At 44.6% G+C, this 15,861-nt stretch overlaps 1 protein-coding gene across 1 annotated transcript in view; it reads right to left on the reverse strand.

The window, feature by feature from the left end:
• The window catches only part of DYRK4 (dual specificity tyrosine phosphorylation regulated kinase 4), a 34,527-nt gene extending 19,738 nt beyond the window's left edge, over positions 1-14,789 (reverse strand). The window contains exons 1-4 of the mRNA XM_088836754.1: positions 14,700-14,789; positions 3,188-3,304; positions 1,754-1,895; positions 80-243 (exon numbers count right to left, since the gene is read on the reverse strand). Of these exons, the coding sequence (XP_088692880.1) occupies positions 80-243; positions 1,754-1,895; positions 3,188-3,304; positions 14,700-14,786 (510 nt within the window). The 5' untranslated portion in view covers positions 14,787-14,789. The remainder of the gene's footprint in view (positions 1-79; positions 244-1,753; positions 1,896-3,187; positions 3,305-14,699) is intronic.
• Positions 14,790-15,861: the final 1,072 nt, after the last annotated feature.

Raw genomic sequence — 15,861 nt, forward strand, 5'->3', positions numbered from 1 at the left:
CTCTTTTCCTTTCCAGATTATCTCTTGTCCCTAAGCCCCAAACCCCAAAGTCAATTTCCACAACCCCCTGCCCCATCACCTTCATGTAGGAGCCGTGTTCATCATCGAAACTTGTTTTGCTGAATTTTTCCGGAGCCATGCGGAGCTTCTCGGCTTCCAGACCCAGGAACCACAGCTCTGTGTAGCCCAGGATCTCGCTTTGCTCGTAAGAAGACAGCTGCTTCTTAAAAAACTTTAGGGCCTCTGTGTGAAAAATACTGCAGATGTTAGATAAGATGCGGTGATGTGCCCAGGTAGAGACCAGAGCATCCTTTCCTATTCATGAGCCAGGTGGCTCTTTCCTCAACAAGGTGGCTAAGACCCTCACTAAAGACCGTACATCCTGGATCTCACAGGATCCAAGTGGAACAAGGATGGATGTGTCAAAGTGTGGTACTGATTTCGACCAACCAGGAGGAAAACACACCAGAAGGGTCGGGAGGGGGATTTTCCTGGTGGTCCAGCAGTTAAGACTTCACCTTCCAGTGCTGGGGGTGCAGGTTCTATCCCTGATCAGGCAGCTAAGATCCCACATGCCTCACAGCCAAAAACCTCCAGAACATAAAACACAAGCAATATTGTAACATGTTCAATAAAGACTTAAACAAATAAGGAAGCCAAGGGAAGATTTAGTCCCCAAAGAGCTATGGTGCAGCAGCTTGGGTAGAAGATTCCAGGAGTCAGCATTGTGTCAACAGAAGTGTATAGTTAAGGCAGAAATCACCCAAGTTCATCTGGCATTGGGCTACACCAAATTTATCCTGAGAGAGTTCGCAAGCTATGATGTCCTCTAGGGAGCAGGCAGGTGGCATAAATTTGACTCTCAAGTCCAGGAGGTCTTCCCACTCAAATCGGCAGAGAGCCAGGAGGTCTCAGTCTGGGAAGGGATGTGTGTGGTGTCTTATCTGCTATACTGGCCACACTGCATCGGGGGCCGATGTCTGGTCTGGGGCAGGCAGGGTGGGATTCAAGCTTTAAGAGAGATGGTGAGGGACTTCCCTGGCATGCTTCCACTGCAGGGGTGGGGTGGGGTTCAATCCCTGGTCACAGAATTCAGATTCCATATGCCAACTGATCCCAAAGCAGATATTAGGTAAAACCAACATCAGCCAAAGCATCAACTACAATGATGCAAAGCAATACAAAAACACAGCCACTTGGGAGCAAACTCTCTCCCCTAAATCTTGGATCAATGCAAAATCAAATGTGTAATTACAGAAGGTTTGGAAGAAAAAAAATATATGAATATCTCATATGAAAACAAAGCAATTTGGTGGGATTAAATTGTGTCATATTAAAAAAGAGAGAGAGAGAAACTGTGTTAAGAGCAGATGAACCAGGATGAGGGGTGAGGTGGGGGGATACCACATTCTTTGACAAAGTGCTGACGAGTCGGAGAAGGAACTTCACAAGGAAATGAAGAGGTATGGGAGACCGGGCCTACACGTGAAGTGCCCGCATTACTTCTGCTCTTTGTTCTTAATAAACTCACCCCCTTCTGAAACGCTCTGTGTCTGGAAATTCTTCTCCAACCCTCGCTCAGACCACCCTGATGTATTCAGTTGGCAAAAAAGTTGGTGTTTTTCCATAACCTCATAGAGGAAAACCCGAACAAACTCTTTGGCCAACCCACCACCCATTAGTGAAAGTGACAAGGCCCTGATGGACGTCATAACCACGCCCGCCCCACCCCACTGCTGCCCCAAAGCCACACCTGCCGCGGTCAGAGGCACCTTGTGTCTGGGCTTCTTGGGCAGCTTCTCCTCTGCTTTGGTGTCTTGGGTTTTCACGTTCGAAGGGAAGATCGTCTCAGAAGGCTTGATCTCAGAAGACTTCTGACAGTGAGCTTGATTCTCCTGTTCAGGGAAAGGCACTCGCAATCAAGGCCTCTCTGGGCCACTTCTGGGTGTCCTAAACCATGGGTCTGACCAAGAATAGCCCCAGCCAGCCAGACTTTGGTTCCTCTCCAGGAAGAAAATGGTGATTGCAAGACAGCAGGGGGACTTGCCTGGTGGTCCAGTGGTTAAGAATCTGCCTGCCAACGCAGGGGATGAGGGTTTGATCCCTATTCTGGGAAGATCCCACATGCCGCAGAGCCTGTGCCCTGGAGCCCTGGAGCCATAACTACTGAAGCCAGTGCAGTCAGAGCCTGCGCCCTGCAGCAAAAGGAGCCACCACAGCGAGAAGACGGAGCGCCACAAGGAGGAGTAGCCCCTGCTTGCCACAACTGAAGAAAACCCTTGCACAGCATCGGAAACCCGGTGCAACTAAAACACAAATTAAAAAGAAGTGACAGTAGGTTTTCACACTCTTTCTCTCAAAGGAAGGATCCATCTGGCTCTCCATATTCTCTGTGAAACTCCTGTACATTACAGTTTGCAGCGGACAACCCCAGGGACATCTTCCTGCAGGAAGGATGGGAATGGTTCTTTCCTATTGACCTGGAGAAGGCCAGTTCCTAACTAGATAGAATGACCTGCCAAAGGGCACAAACACTTGAGCATCGGTGCGTATACAGCTCCTTAACTCGGCACTTTCTCACGTGATCTCATTTGGTCCTTACACAAACAGTTAGGGGACACGGAAGGAAAACCAACATTTTGTACTGTTTATACATGCTTCTACCATTAACACACTCGACACTTCACTTTTCAATGAATCCTCATGACAGTCCTACCATGAGTCTGTTTAATACAGAAAGTCAACAACTTACTGTTCAACTTTACATTCATTATAAACATTACATTTATCGCTTCTCAGCCTTTTGGCTAAGATCAAGTGTAGTATGGGAGCTTCCCAGGTGGCACAGTGGTAAAGAATTTGACTGCAGTGCAGGAGATTCACGAGATGGGGGTTCGATCCCTGGGTCAGGAAGATCCCCTGGAGGAGGGCATGGCAATCCACTCAAGTATTCCTGCCTAAAGAATCCCATGAACAGAGGAGCCTGGCAGAGTACCGTCGATGGGGTCACAAAGGGTCGGACACGACTGAGCACATTCATTGTAAAGAAGGTGAACAGGACCAGAACCCGACTCTTCAGCTCAATATGGCCTTTTCCCTCCATCCTAGACCTCTCTGAACTCGGACTGAAAGCAGAAAGGTCTTTTCATCTGCCTGCCCCAGGCCACACCCACTGCTCCCGACTCACCTGATACAGCAAGGGCTGCTTTAGTGGGAGTTTACTGCTGATGTGTGGGAAGTTCATCATGGTCTTCTTTCCCTTGGTGTCCACGAAAGGCAGCGACGTGAAGCTGGGGTTAGTGTTCTACAGGAGAAGCTGGTAAGTTACAGACACCTTGGGGGACCCAGTGTTCCAAGCACCCTCCCCAGACCAAGGACGAACCAAATCCAGGGCAAAATCTGCCTTTGAAGTTCTTGGAGAGAAAAGTGCAGTGGTCCTGCAGATGGACTCTGGGCTCAAATCCCTGCTCCTACACCTTCTAGCTGCAGACCCTGGACAGTCACACTGACCTCTTCTGTAAGCTTCAACTACCTCAGCACTGCCATGGGGATAAAACTGGGACTTACCTCACAAGGCTTTTGTGAGGTAAACCAGACAATCTATGTAGAATATTCCAGATGCGTTAGCCATTATTATCATGCCAACATCTTACCACCCTGACCAGGGGAAGTTCTTCCTGCTGTACAATGCAAACCTTCTTCCGGGCAGTACAAGTGCCCAACTCCTCTAACAAATATATATACTTCTTATGGCCATGCCAGACAGCATGTGGGATCTTCGTTCCCTGACCAGGGATCAAACCAGGTCTCCTGTATTGAAAGCTCAGAGTCTTAGCCACTGGACCACCAAGGAAGTCCTCCAGCTCTTCTACACTACTGACTTGACCTGTCCACCTGGATCCCTGCTCTCCCCCACATTGACTGATTGATTAGGAGACAGGTAGTCTGATGTTCTCAAGGCAAGAACACTGGAGTGTTCTTGCCTTGAGAATCCCAGGGATGGGGGAGCCTGGTGGGCTGCTGTCTATGGGATCACACAGAGTCAGACACGACTGAAGCGACTTAGCAGCAGCAGCAGTGTGATGTTGGAGCTTCCCAGGTGGCACTAGTGGTAAAGAAACTTCCTGCCAACAGAGGAGACATAAGAGACGCAGGTTCAATCTAGGTTGGGAAGATCCCCTGGAGGAAGGCATAGTAACCCACTCCAGTCTTCCTGCCTGGAGAATCCCATGGACAGAGGACCTGGTGGGCTCAGTCCATGGGGTCGCAAAGAGTCGGACACAACTGAGGTGACGGCATGCACGCACACAGTCTATCAGTGAAGCAGCATTTAAAGTTGGGCAGAGATGGGGTGTGGTGATGAGGGTAGAGCATGTTCATCATGTTATGCTGAGTTGGTCCAAAAATGCCTGTTAAAGGCCATGCCCCGCCACCCACCACCCCTCACCCTCTGCTAGGGAAAAGACCTGAAGCATCACTTCCTACCTTATTCAAGAATTGGGTCATCCTCAAGTTCTTGACCTTGGAAGGTGGTTTCTGGATTTGAAGCAAAGGCTTACTCTCAACCCGGGCCCAGTGAGAGAGAATCGGAATAACATGTGACTTGGTGTCATTGTCGGTGCCCAATGCTTATTTTGCTTCATTACAATAAGTGGGACACACACAAAGCCAGCTCTCCTGACCCCCAAGCTAGGAAAAGCTGAGAGGCTCAGAGAACAGAATGATTGAATGAATGAATACCCAAACAAATGATCTTTCTACCAGTGCTTATCCTGAACTGACTTGCCCAGGAGTTTTCACTCTTAAACATTTCACAGGATCCTTTCTTCAAAAGAATCTTGCCTTGGACACGGGAAGACATAAAAGCAGAACTGCTCTTTCTAAAGAGAAGAAAATATCTATAATCTTGCCCAGAACCTCTTTTTCCCTCAGAGTGGCTCTGAAGGTACCTTAGCAGAACCTACCAGAATATAGGAGCCCAGTCAGGACACCAATGACCTGATCAGAGTGTACCTCACCTCTAGAAAGAGGTGGAGTGGGAAAGACCAAATAGCAGAGATGTGACCCACTAAAGGGCAGTAAGCTCACAGTGCAGGTGTGTGACATAACAAATTTTTGTTTTTTCAGTTACTAAGTTGTCTCTGACCCTGTGACCCCATGAACTGTAGCCCACTAGGCTCTACTGTCTATGGGATTTCCCAGGCAAGAATACTGGAGTGGATTGCCATTTCCTTCTCCAGGGGATCTTCTTGACTCGGGGATTCAACCCATGTCTTTTGCATTGGCAAGCAGATTCTTTTACCACTGAGCCACCAGGGAAGCCCAACATAACAGATCACAGTTACCTAAAGGTTATGCATTTACTTTAATATTCATTTAAAAAACTATAGCACATTAAACCTGTAATTTGGTGGTTGTTATTATATAACATGGAACTAAAATTTAAGTGAAAAAGAGAGTGTGAGGACTATGTAGATATGGCAAAAAGCATGACGGTGGCACCAAAGTGACTCAAGTTTAGCAAAGACACATTACAGCTTGAATCAAGGTCCTGCTCTTTGAGCCCACGGGTTCTGATTCCAGCTCTTTCTTAGGGAATGACAATTGTCCAAAACTGAGACACAGCCTGTGCCAGACCCACATCCATAAAACTTGGTATCCAGGCCACAGTGAAATAGAAACTGGGTACAATACTTTAACTTAATACCACCCAGCACAGCTAATCCCTCCCCAGACTTGTCATGATGGGGACTACTTTAAAAAAAAAAAAATTGGCCATGCTGCATGGCATGTGGGATCTTAGTTCCTCATCTGGAGACTGAACCTCTCTGCCTGCTCCATTGGAAGTGCAGAGTCTTAACCACTGGACCACCATAGAAGTCCCCGATTTAATTTATTACTATTATCTTTTTGCCACACTGTGCAGCATTCAGGATCTTGGTTCCCTGACCAAGGATGGAATCCATGCATCCTGCATTGGGAGTTCAGAGTTCAACCCCTGGACCACCAGGGAAGTCCCTGATGGGACTATTTAGAACAGTCCATCTTGATTTCCTAGAAGAGGGACGTGGTCTAAAGGAGAGCGGGCTACATAAAGCATGGACCATGGCCTCAGACAAAGCTAATTTAATGGGCTAACGTGTACCAGATGCAGGATTCGGTTGTCTACTGTGTGGACAGTGATGCTATCTGAGTAAAAACTGCAGCTACAAATCTGAGTCCCAACTTCTCACCAAATAACTTCGTGGGGATTAGCCATCAACAATGCTGGCAAGTTGGCTTTGAGGATGAGCTGGGGAGAAGACTGGACAAATTAAAAGAACATTACAAGGGCTTTCCTGGTGGCTCAGTGGTAAAGAATCTGCTTGCCATCCCAGGAGACACAGGTTCGATCCCTGATCCAAGAAGATCCCACATGCCTCGGAGCAGCTAAGCCCAAGCACCACAACTATTGAGCCTGTGCTCCAGAGCCTGGGAACTGCAGCTACTGAAGCCTGAGTGTCCTAGAGCCTGTGCTCTGCAACAAGAGAGCCATTGCAATGAGAAGCCCACCCACCGCAACTAGAGAAAAGCCTGTGCAGCAGTGAAGACCCAGCGCAGCCAAAAACAAATAAATAAAATTATTTTTAAAGTACATTACAAAACGCAACCAAAACTAAATGCCAACCAAAAAGCATGGGCAGTGAGTGACAACAAAGCAGCAAGTGACCACTGCGCATGCGGTCCATCCCGGAAGATTCCATCCAGGGGTGGCTCTTGGGAGGGGTGTGGCTTGACGTGAGCCTTCATTGGAAGGGAGGGTATGGAACATGCTCATTGGCTTAAAGAAACAGTATCTGGGCATGCTCTGAAGGTCTTCACGGCTCACGCTGGTTAAGCTGGAGCAGAGGGTGGACTGTGGAAGGCGCTGAATAGCCAAGACACTTGACCATTATCTTAAGGAGACAGAACTAAATGTAACGTGATATCATGGGTGGGATCCTGCAACAGACCAAGGATGTTAGGTAAAAAGACAAGGAAACCTGCCCCAAGTATGGATGGAGTTTTGTTAATAATGTATCAGTATTGGCTCCCTGTTGTGACTATGTACTATAAGAACATAAGATAATAATAATAGGGGAAACTAGACATGGGGTCTGGAGTGGCATAGGGGAACTCTGTACTATCCGCTTCATTTTTCAGAAAACGTAAAACTGCTCTTCAAAAAGACTTATTAATAAAACACCCAAAATCTCTGAGGGGAGGGACAATATCAGAAGGACTGTTACTTAGGACACAATAAAAGCTTGTTACATGTGAGCCACAGGACAGAGTCAGGTCAATGTGTGGCATATAGAGGGAAGTAGTTTCTGGGACAATAAAAGGAAGGATTTTCTAAAGTCACGAGCTCATGAGCGAGTGAGCGCCCCATCACTGGAAGGAAAGAGTCCACCTGGTGAGCATTTGTGAGAAATTTGCATGGACTTGGGGTGGGTGGGTAGGTGTAACCTCCAGAGTTCCAAGCTGTCTATAAGATTCATTCAAGTGACCGCTGGGAGTGTGTCTTAAAGGAACCCTTCATCTTTTTCTGGAACCAAGACTCAAAACCACTGCACAAAACAGGGCTTCTCAATCTTTGTCACAGTACACCACACATAAAAAATGATATTTGCAAGACAGGTCAGGTAAAGAGAGGAAGCAGTTCACAGATGCCATCCACCCCGGGTTCCAGCTGCTCCAGGCCTGACCACCCTGAGGACCGCTGGCATCTCTGGACACCTGCACCCACTCACAGGACTGGCCGGTTGCACAAGTGTGTGAACCTCCTGCTTGTTTGTCTCTGGCAGTTTCCTCAAGAGGCACCCATCGCCCATGACAACCCTCATTGTACCGCAGCATCCCCAGGCATGTGATCGCCTGCATCCACCAGGGCAAATAGAAACTTTCCTTTAAGACTGTAAGCTTAATGCATTATTCTGTGGCCCCTCACTGATCTCTGCTGCTGCTGCTAAGTCACTTCATCTAAGCCAATATAACAGGAGTCTCTTTAATAGTCCTGAGTTCTGAGTCCGGATTAGGAATCCGCAGTGTAAAAAAGATTTTATTCAAAGGGTACATGGCATTGGAGAGGATTCCTGTTTTGTCTGAGACGTGGGTCCTGGAAGGTGGCTGGAGAAAGCCTCTGGGGGATGGAGGTGGAAGATAAAAAGATGGGGCCTTGGAGAAGGCCATCAGGCTGTTTTCAGGACCTCCTTTTATTTCATCAAAGCTCTAGGAGGACTGCTCAACAGTCAAAACTCAACTTTGAGACTCCCTTATTTCCCAAATGTTTTATATGAACATGGGCTGCTTTTACAATTTAAAAATACCACTATTGGTAAATCAGTGCAGCCAATGTGGAAAACAGTTGGGAGGCTTCTCAAAAAGCTAAAAACAGATCTAACATATGACACAGCAATTCCACTCATGGGTATATATCCCAAAAATCAAAAACACTAAGTCAAAAACATACATACACCCCAGTGTTCACAGCAACATTACTCACAATAACCAAGACATGGAAACAACCAAAGTGCCTATCAAGAGATGAATGGGTTAAGAAGAAGTAGCAAATATATGCAGTGGAATACTACCCAGCCATTTAAAAAGAATCAAATTTTGCCACTTGCAGCAACATGAATGGATTTGGAGGCCATTATGCTAGGTGAAGGCAAATAGTATTTTCTGAGTACCCATGTGCTGTGCTGAGTCATTCAGTCGTGTCTAACTCCTTACAAACCCAGGGACTGTAGCCCACCAGGATCCTCTGGCCATGGAGTTCCCCAGGAAAGAATACTGGAGTCGGTTGCCATTTCCTATTCCAGGTATTGGCTGCAAATATAACTGTTCAAACTACTGCACAATTGCACTCAAGCAAAGTAATGCTCAAAATTCTCCAAGCCAGACTTCAACAGTGTATGAACCATGAACTTCCATACGTTCAAGCAGGATTTAGAAGAGACAGAGGTACAAGAGGTCAAATTGCCAACATCTGTTGGATCATCAAAAAAGCAAGAGAGTTCCAGAAAAACATCTACTTCCGCTTTATTGACTATGCCAAAGCCTTTGACTGTGTGGATCACAATAAACTAGGGAAAACTCTGAAAGAGATGGGAATACCAGACGATCTGATCTGCCTCTTGAGAAATCTGTATGCAGGTCAAGAAGCAACAGTTAGAACTGGACATGGAACAACAGACTGGTTCCAAATAGGAAAAGGAGTACATCAAGGCTGTATATTGTCAACCTGCTTATTTAACCTATATGCAGAGTACATCATGCGAAATTCCAGCTGGATGAAGCACAAGCTGGAATCAAGATTGCTGGGAGAAATATCAGTAACCTCAGATATGCAGATGACACCACCCTTATGGCAGAAAGCGAAGAAATGAAGAGCCTCTTGATGAAAATGAAAGAGGAGAGTGAAAAAGTTGGCTTAAAACTCAACATTCAGAAAACTAAGATCATGGCATCTGGTCCCATCACTTCATGGCAAATAGATGGGGTAACAATAGAAACAGTAACAGATTTTATTCTGGGGGGGCTCCAAAATCACTGCAGATGGTGACTGCAGCCATGAAATTAAAAGACACTTGCTCCTTGGAAGAAAAACTATGACCAACCTAGACAGCATATTAAAAAGCAGAGATATTACTTTGCCAACAAAGGTCCGTCTAGTCAAAGCTATGGTTTTTCCAGTAGTCATGTATGGATGTGAGAGTTGGACTATAAAGAAAGGTGAGTGCCGAAGAATTGATGCTTTTGAACTGTGGTGTTGGAGAAGACTCCTGAGAATCCCTTGGACTTCAAGGAGATCAAACCAGTCCATCCTAAAGGAGATCAGTACCGAATATTCATTGGAAGGACTGATGCTGAAGCTGAAGCTCCAGTACTTTGGCCACCTGATGGGAAGGACTGACTCATTGGAAAAGCCCCTGATGCTGGGAAAGATTGAAGGCAGGAGGAGAAGGGGACGGCAGAGAATGAGATGGTTGGATGGCATCACTGACTCAATGGACATGAACGTGAGCAAGCTCCGGGAGTGGTGATGGGCAGGGAAGCCTGGCGTGCTGCAGCCCGTGCAGAGTCGGAAAGGAAACGAATGAGCGAATGAACTGGTGATAACCGGAAAAGCATTAGTAAATACTTTAAATAGTTTTTATGTATTAAATAAATATATGTATATTTTATTTCTATTTTATTCACGTTTTATATATTATATATAAATATTCTACAAATCAGTAAGAAAAAAGAAAAATTTAAGCAAAAGCAGGCACAGCCAGGCACTCCACAGAAGAAACACCAATGGCCAATAAACACATGAAGAGAGGTTCAATCTCATGATAATCATCACAATGCAAATTAAAATAGAAGAAAATATTGTCATGTCTTCTAAACTGGCAAACTAAGAAGCCACACTGAATCAAGGAATAAAAAGGGTATGTGCCAGCAGAAACGTGTACATCCTACAAGAGGCCAGGTACATTCATGCTGATGCTTTAGAAAACACTGGTGTCATCTGGTAATACGAGGCATTCACATACCCTGGTACTCAGCAAACCCCTCCTAAATGCACGCTGTAGAAACCCCTGCACGTATGCGCCAGGAGACATGCAGTGTTTTTAATGGCAAAAACATAAGGAAAAAAACACTCACCCATCAAAACTGATAGGAAGTGCAATACACCCAATACCACTGAATATGGCAGTGAAATTGATTCATAATCAGGTTCCCAAGAACAATATTCACATATCTAAAGGGCAGGCACAGGCACCGATCAATCAGTGTGAAGACCTGATCAATCCAAGTGAAACAAATCAAATGCTGTCCAGGGTTTGTTAGTGCGGAGCTACAAAGTGTGCTTTAAGAGAAAACTGAGCAGTACAATTCAAGACATATAAAAGCATGCAAAATTAAACAATACATGGTTCAGAGTTTTAGAAAAACAATGAAATGATAAATGTGAAACTCAAGAGTGGTTATCTCAGGGGGGTCAATGAACAGGGTGAAATAAGATGGGGTGGGACACACAGGGGCCATCTTTCTTAAACTGTGCATTGGGGACATGCAAGAGTGCCTACTGTATACTATCCTTTAGACCTGACACATACACTTAGAAATTGCTCGGGTTTTTTTTAACTTTTTAAAGATTTTTTGATGTGGGCCATTTTTAAGGTCTTTATTGAATCTGTTACCTTGTTGTTTCTGTTTTCTGTTTCTGTTTTTGTTTTTTGAGCCACAAGGCATGGTGGGATCTTGGCTCTCTGACAAGGGATCAGACCTGCACTCCCTGTGTTGGATGGTGAAGTTTCAACCACTGGACCGCCAGGGAAATCCCTAAATATTCTTTTATACATACTCAACATTTCATAATAAAAAACCATTTTTAAAAAAGTATGAATGAATTACAGAATAAAATCTGAATTCTGATTTCAGGCTTTATTAGCAGAATTACTTTATTAGGTAACTTGCTTAATCTCTTTAGTTCTCAGTTTCCTCCTCTGTAAAATGGGGGTGCCGACTCACTCAGTGTTGTTGAGAAGAGCAAATACAGAAACACATATGGGATTGGGACCGTATTTCTGACATCAACTCATTCCACCTCCAATGTCAAGCAGATGGACGCTAATTTCCATGGCCTAAAGAAGTATTCAACAGGAGTTATCTACTTGCTCTGATTAATTCTGATACTCAGAGACATGCCCCCATGTCTGCTTGCCCCATGTCCTTGTTACAGCGGTGGAAAGTAAACTCCAATCTTTGTCCTTCTCTCTCCCCAAATTGAGAGCACCCTGGGAATGCAGAACAAAACAACTGGTACTTATTAAGTAGATCTCAGGAGGAAGAGTGGGGTTCTAGGAGAAAATGGGAAACAGCAGGTAAGCACTGTACTTCAGAACCCCAAGTCCACCCAAACACCGATATTATATTGTGTGATGTGCTGATGTTTCATGGAACCATCAGTTCTAGATTGGCTGCTATGGTTATATTCAAAGTTCACCCCATAAAAAAATCAGTTCACTCCATAAATATGAGTTCACTCCATAAATAATGGTGAAAGTGAAGGTGTTAATCACTTAGTCATGTCCGACTCTGTGACCCCATAGGATGTAGCTCACCAGGCGCCTATGTCCATGGAGTTTTCTAGGCAAGAATACTGGAGTGGGTTGCCATGCCCTCCTCCAGGGGATTTTCCTGACCCAGGGATGGAACTCGCATCTCCTGCGGCCCCTGTATTGCAGGTGGATACTTTACCACTGAGCCACAGGGGCAGCCCAAGGGTAGAAAAGAAGTAACAGAATGGGTGCCTACTCTCCCAAGGCTCAGCACATGTGCTGAAAAACTCTGTGGCACCCAATCAATTGTCTGGGAAATTGAAGTTAGCAGAGCTCCCTTGCCCACACCTCTCCCAGGTAAGTCCCCTGGGACAGCCCCACCTGAGAGCTCAGAGTTCTGAATCTCCTCCAGCAGTGGCTGTGAGGTTGTTTTCTTTGAAAGGAATGAACATGAGTTTGAGTAAACTCCAAGAGTTGGTAATGGACAGGGAGGCCTGGCGTGCTGCAGTCCACAGGGTCGCAAAGAGTCAGACACAACTGAGTGACTGAAATTAACTGATTACTATCTAGAGCATCACCCATTTCTCAAAGACAGCGGAATCAATTTTCTAAAAAAAGTCATTGGATTACACTTGATGTACAGTGTGTTAGCTTCAGGTATACAGCCAAGTGATTCAGTTATACATATATTACACTTTATATGTAAACTTACATTTACACATATACTTTATTCATTCTTTTTCAGTTTCTTTTTACATACATTCTTTTCATATAGGTTATCATAGAATATTGAGTAGATTTCCCTATGCTATACAGTAGGTCTTTTTTGGTTATGTATCTTATATACAGTAGTGTCTGTAATTAATCCCAAGCTCCTGATTTATCCCTCCCCCCTCCACATTGTCTGAAATCAATTTTAAAAGCCACATTTTAAAAAAGTTTCTTGGCTGAAATATTATCAAGATCCACATTTTAAAATACTTACATATTAAATTATTATAATACTACCTTTATAACATAATATTAAATGTCATGAAATAAATATATATTATTATTAATTTAAATGTGTAAATCCTTTCAACACTTGTCTGCATCAGTTGTTAGGCTACCCTTATAAGTTATAAATTTAAATAGTATTTTTAAATGATGCTGTCAATTTGTGAGTTAACAAATGACAACATACGTGAATTTATCTTGAATGTGATTATTTTATTTTTTGACTGTAACTGCAGCAGAATTTTCTTTCCTTAAAGTTAATGTAAATAAATATGTAAAGAAACATATAACAGAGCTGCATTACTCATCAAAGAGGCGTGGGATAGACTTGCTAAGAATATGGGCTTGAGTTTATCCTCCACTCACTTGTTCATGGCCATGAACCAGTTAACTTCACCTGAATCTTAGTTTCCCCATCTGTAAAATGGAGACAAGAACAGTGCTGGCCACTAAGACTTCTGTGGGAGCCATCTAAACACTCCACAAGCTAAATACTCAAGCAGCTAAAACGAAAAATGCAAACTGCAAAACTCATGATGACTTTGCCAAAGTAAAATCACAACCAAGATCATTCTGTTTGCATATTTTAAAATGTGAACAGAATGTTACCTTTCTTATATTGTCATATTTGCTGTAGATTTACAATTTCAAATATGTTATATTAATTTTTGTTTTATCAAAAGAGATGTTTTCAGTATTCATAAATCTTCTGCAAATGTGTATACCGCAAGATGTTTTTTGTTGTACATGATAATCAGGGGTAGGGATGGGGAACAATGGATTTTCCATTAGGGTATAGTTTTATGAAGTATAATTCCAAGGGGGGAAGGCCAGGGTTAAATCTGGAAGACTGCTTGGAGGAGGTGGCCGAAAAGTAAGAAGGAGGTAGTGGGTGAAGAGAGGAGAGTTTTCACTAGGCCTTGGGTAGCTGCTGGACTCGCTCCTCCCACTCAGTGATGCAGGCAGGATTCAGGAAGTCAAACCAGAATGCTCTGGGATAAAGTCTGCTGCAAATTTTTCAGAACAAAGATCCCAGATAATATGACCTTGTGAGTAAGTGATAAAACCATACTAAAGGCATTAGACTAGAAAATACACCTGATTTAGCAGTTGACCTTACAGAGGGCAGTCACAGCGTCACCGCATCACAGTATTAGTGCTGTGGCATTTTGCTAGTTTTAGAGGCAGAGTAAAACAAAAAACAGCATGACCATGCTAGGAAAAACAGAAACAGACCTGTTCTGAAAATGTTCTTGGCTATTTGATCGAAACCAGGACACTTCCAGTATTGAGCCCAGATAAACAGGGCAGGGCTACAGTCCATGGGGTTGCAAAGAACTGGACATGACTTAGTTACTAAAATATAACATACAGAGCAGAATAAAAGGTGCTGCAGAAGAGATATTAACCCAGGACTCCTCACATGCAGGTCACCTGCTAGATTATGATCTTGACGTCCTCAAGTTCAAGAAACCACACCCTGGCCATCCAGCTTGTTTTCCCTCTGGCCCACCCAGACCTGGCTCTGCCCCATCCCCTCCCCCTGTCACCAGAGATGCTTGGGGCACAACAGTTCCACTGTTCAAAACAAAACCTTTCTTCTCCCAAATGAAATGCAAGGGTCCTTACCTTCACAGGGGTGAGATTTTGTTTCTTTGCTGCTTTCAAAATTGGGAAGGATGTCAAACTGCCTTTCCTTGGCTTCTTAGCATCCATTTCAGTCCTGCAGAAGGAGACAAAAAGATAAACTGGTATTAGAAGTAAAACACAACAAGTACCCTACACACGAACCTTCAAGTTGCAAATTTTCAAAGATGCAAACGGGTGTTCACATGTCCAATCACAGAAGTTAGTTCACGTGTACGGTGTCCATTGCCACGTGCATGCATCCTCTAGAGTCGGGTGTGCTCTACCTTGCAGGACTATTGCATACAACATGAGAGCCTTTAATGAAGACCTGATGGAACTGGAGGCCCAGAGAAGGACATAGACAAGAGGAAGATGAACAAACTGAAGAACAGAAGGATACATGATGCAGAAGATGACACGGGGACTTTATTTCAGGAGGCTCTGTTAGTCTTGGGGGGCTTAGGACCTGAATGTAGAACAGTGCATGAAGGTTGCAGCAGCCATTCAGAATGAAACCCAGTGCTACCGCATTACCTATGATGAGAAAAAAAGAGCTACTTCCCAGAAGGCACTGGATCGTTTTTCCAAGAGGGGCAACAGAATTGAATCCGGCAAGGAACCAGAAGCTGTGCCGTCAACATCAGGCGTGAGTGAACGGGCAGCTCGCCCTCCGTCTCCTGCTGCTGACGGCCCTTCGGCTCCACCACCTCCCCGTCCTCTCCCTCATCCAGTCAGTAACTCTTCTCGCCTGGTCACTTGATGCCAGCCCCTGTGTGCCAGCTGTTGTACTGTCCTATTGTACTTTTCAAGGCACTGTACTGTATGCTTAGAAATGTTTTATTTATTTTTTTGTTTGCTTTTTATGTGTTATTTGTATGAAAATATCATAAAGCCACTGCAGTGCAGTACTATATAGTCCATTGTGTTAGCTGGGTGCCTAGGCTCACTTTGCTGGACTTACAAATAGGTTGGACTTAGCGAACGCGCTCTCAGAAGGCAACTCGTTTGTATGTAGGAGACTGTATAAGTAATTGTCCCCACCCCAAGGATGGGAAGAATGCCGGGAAGCCTTGGAGAAGAGAAGGTGGCAGGTCTAATTACGGCTGAGGCACCACTGTTCCTCTTGTCTCCCTTCTGGTGGCCCACGTGGACACTGGGTATC

Source organism: Moschus berezovskii, chromosome 6 (assembly GCF_049115385.1).
Source record: "Moschus berezovskii isolate FMDL1 chromosome 6, NW_MosBer_1.0, whole genome shotgun sequence".
NCBI classification, from domain to species: Eukaryota; Metazoa; Chordata; class Mammalia; order Artiodactyla; family Moschidae; genus Moschus; species Moschus berezovskii.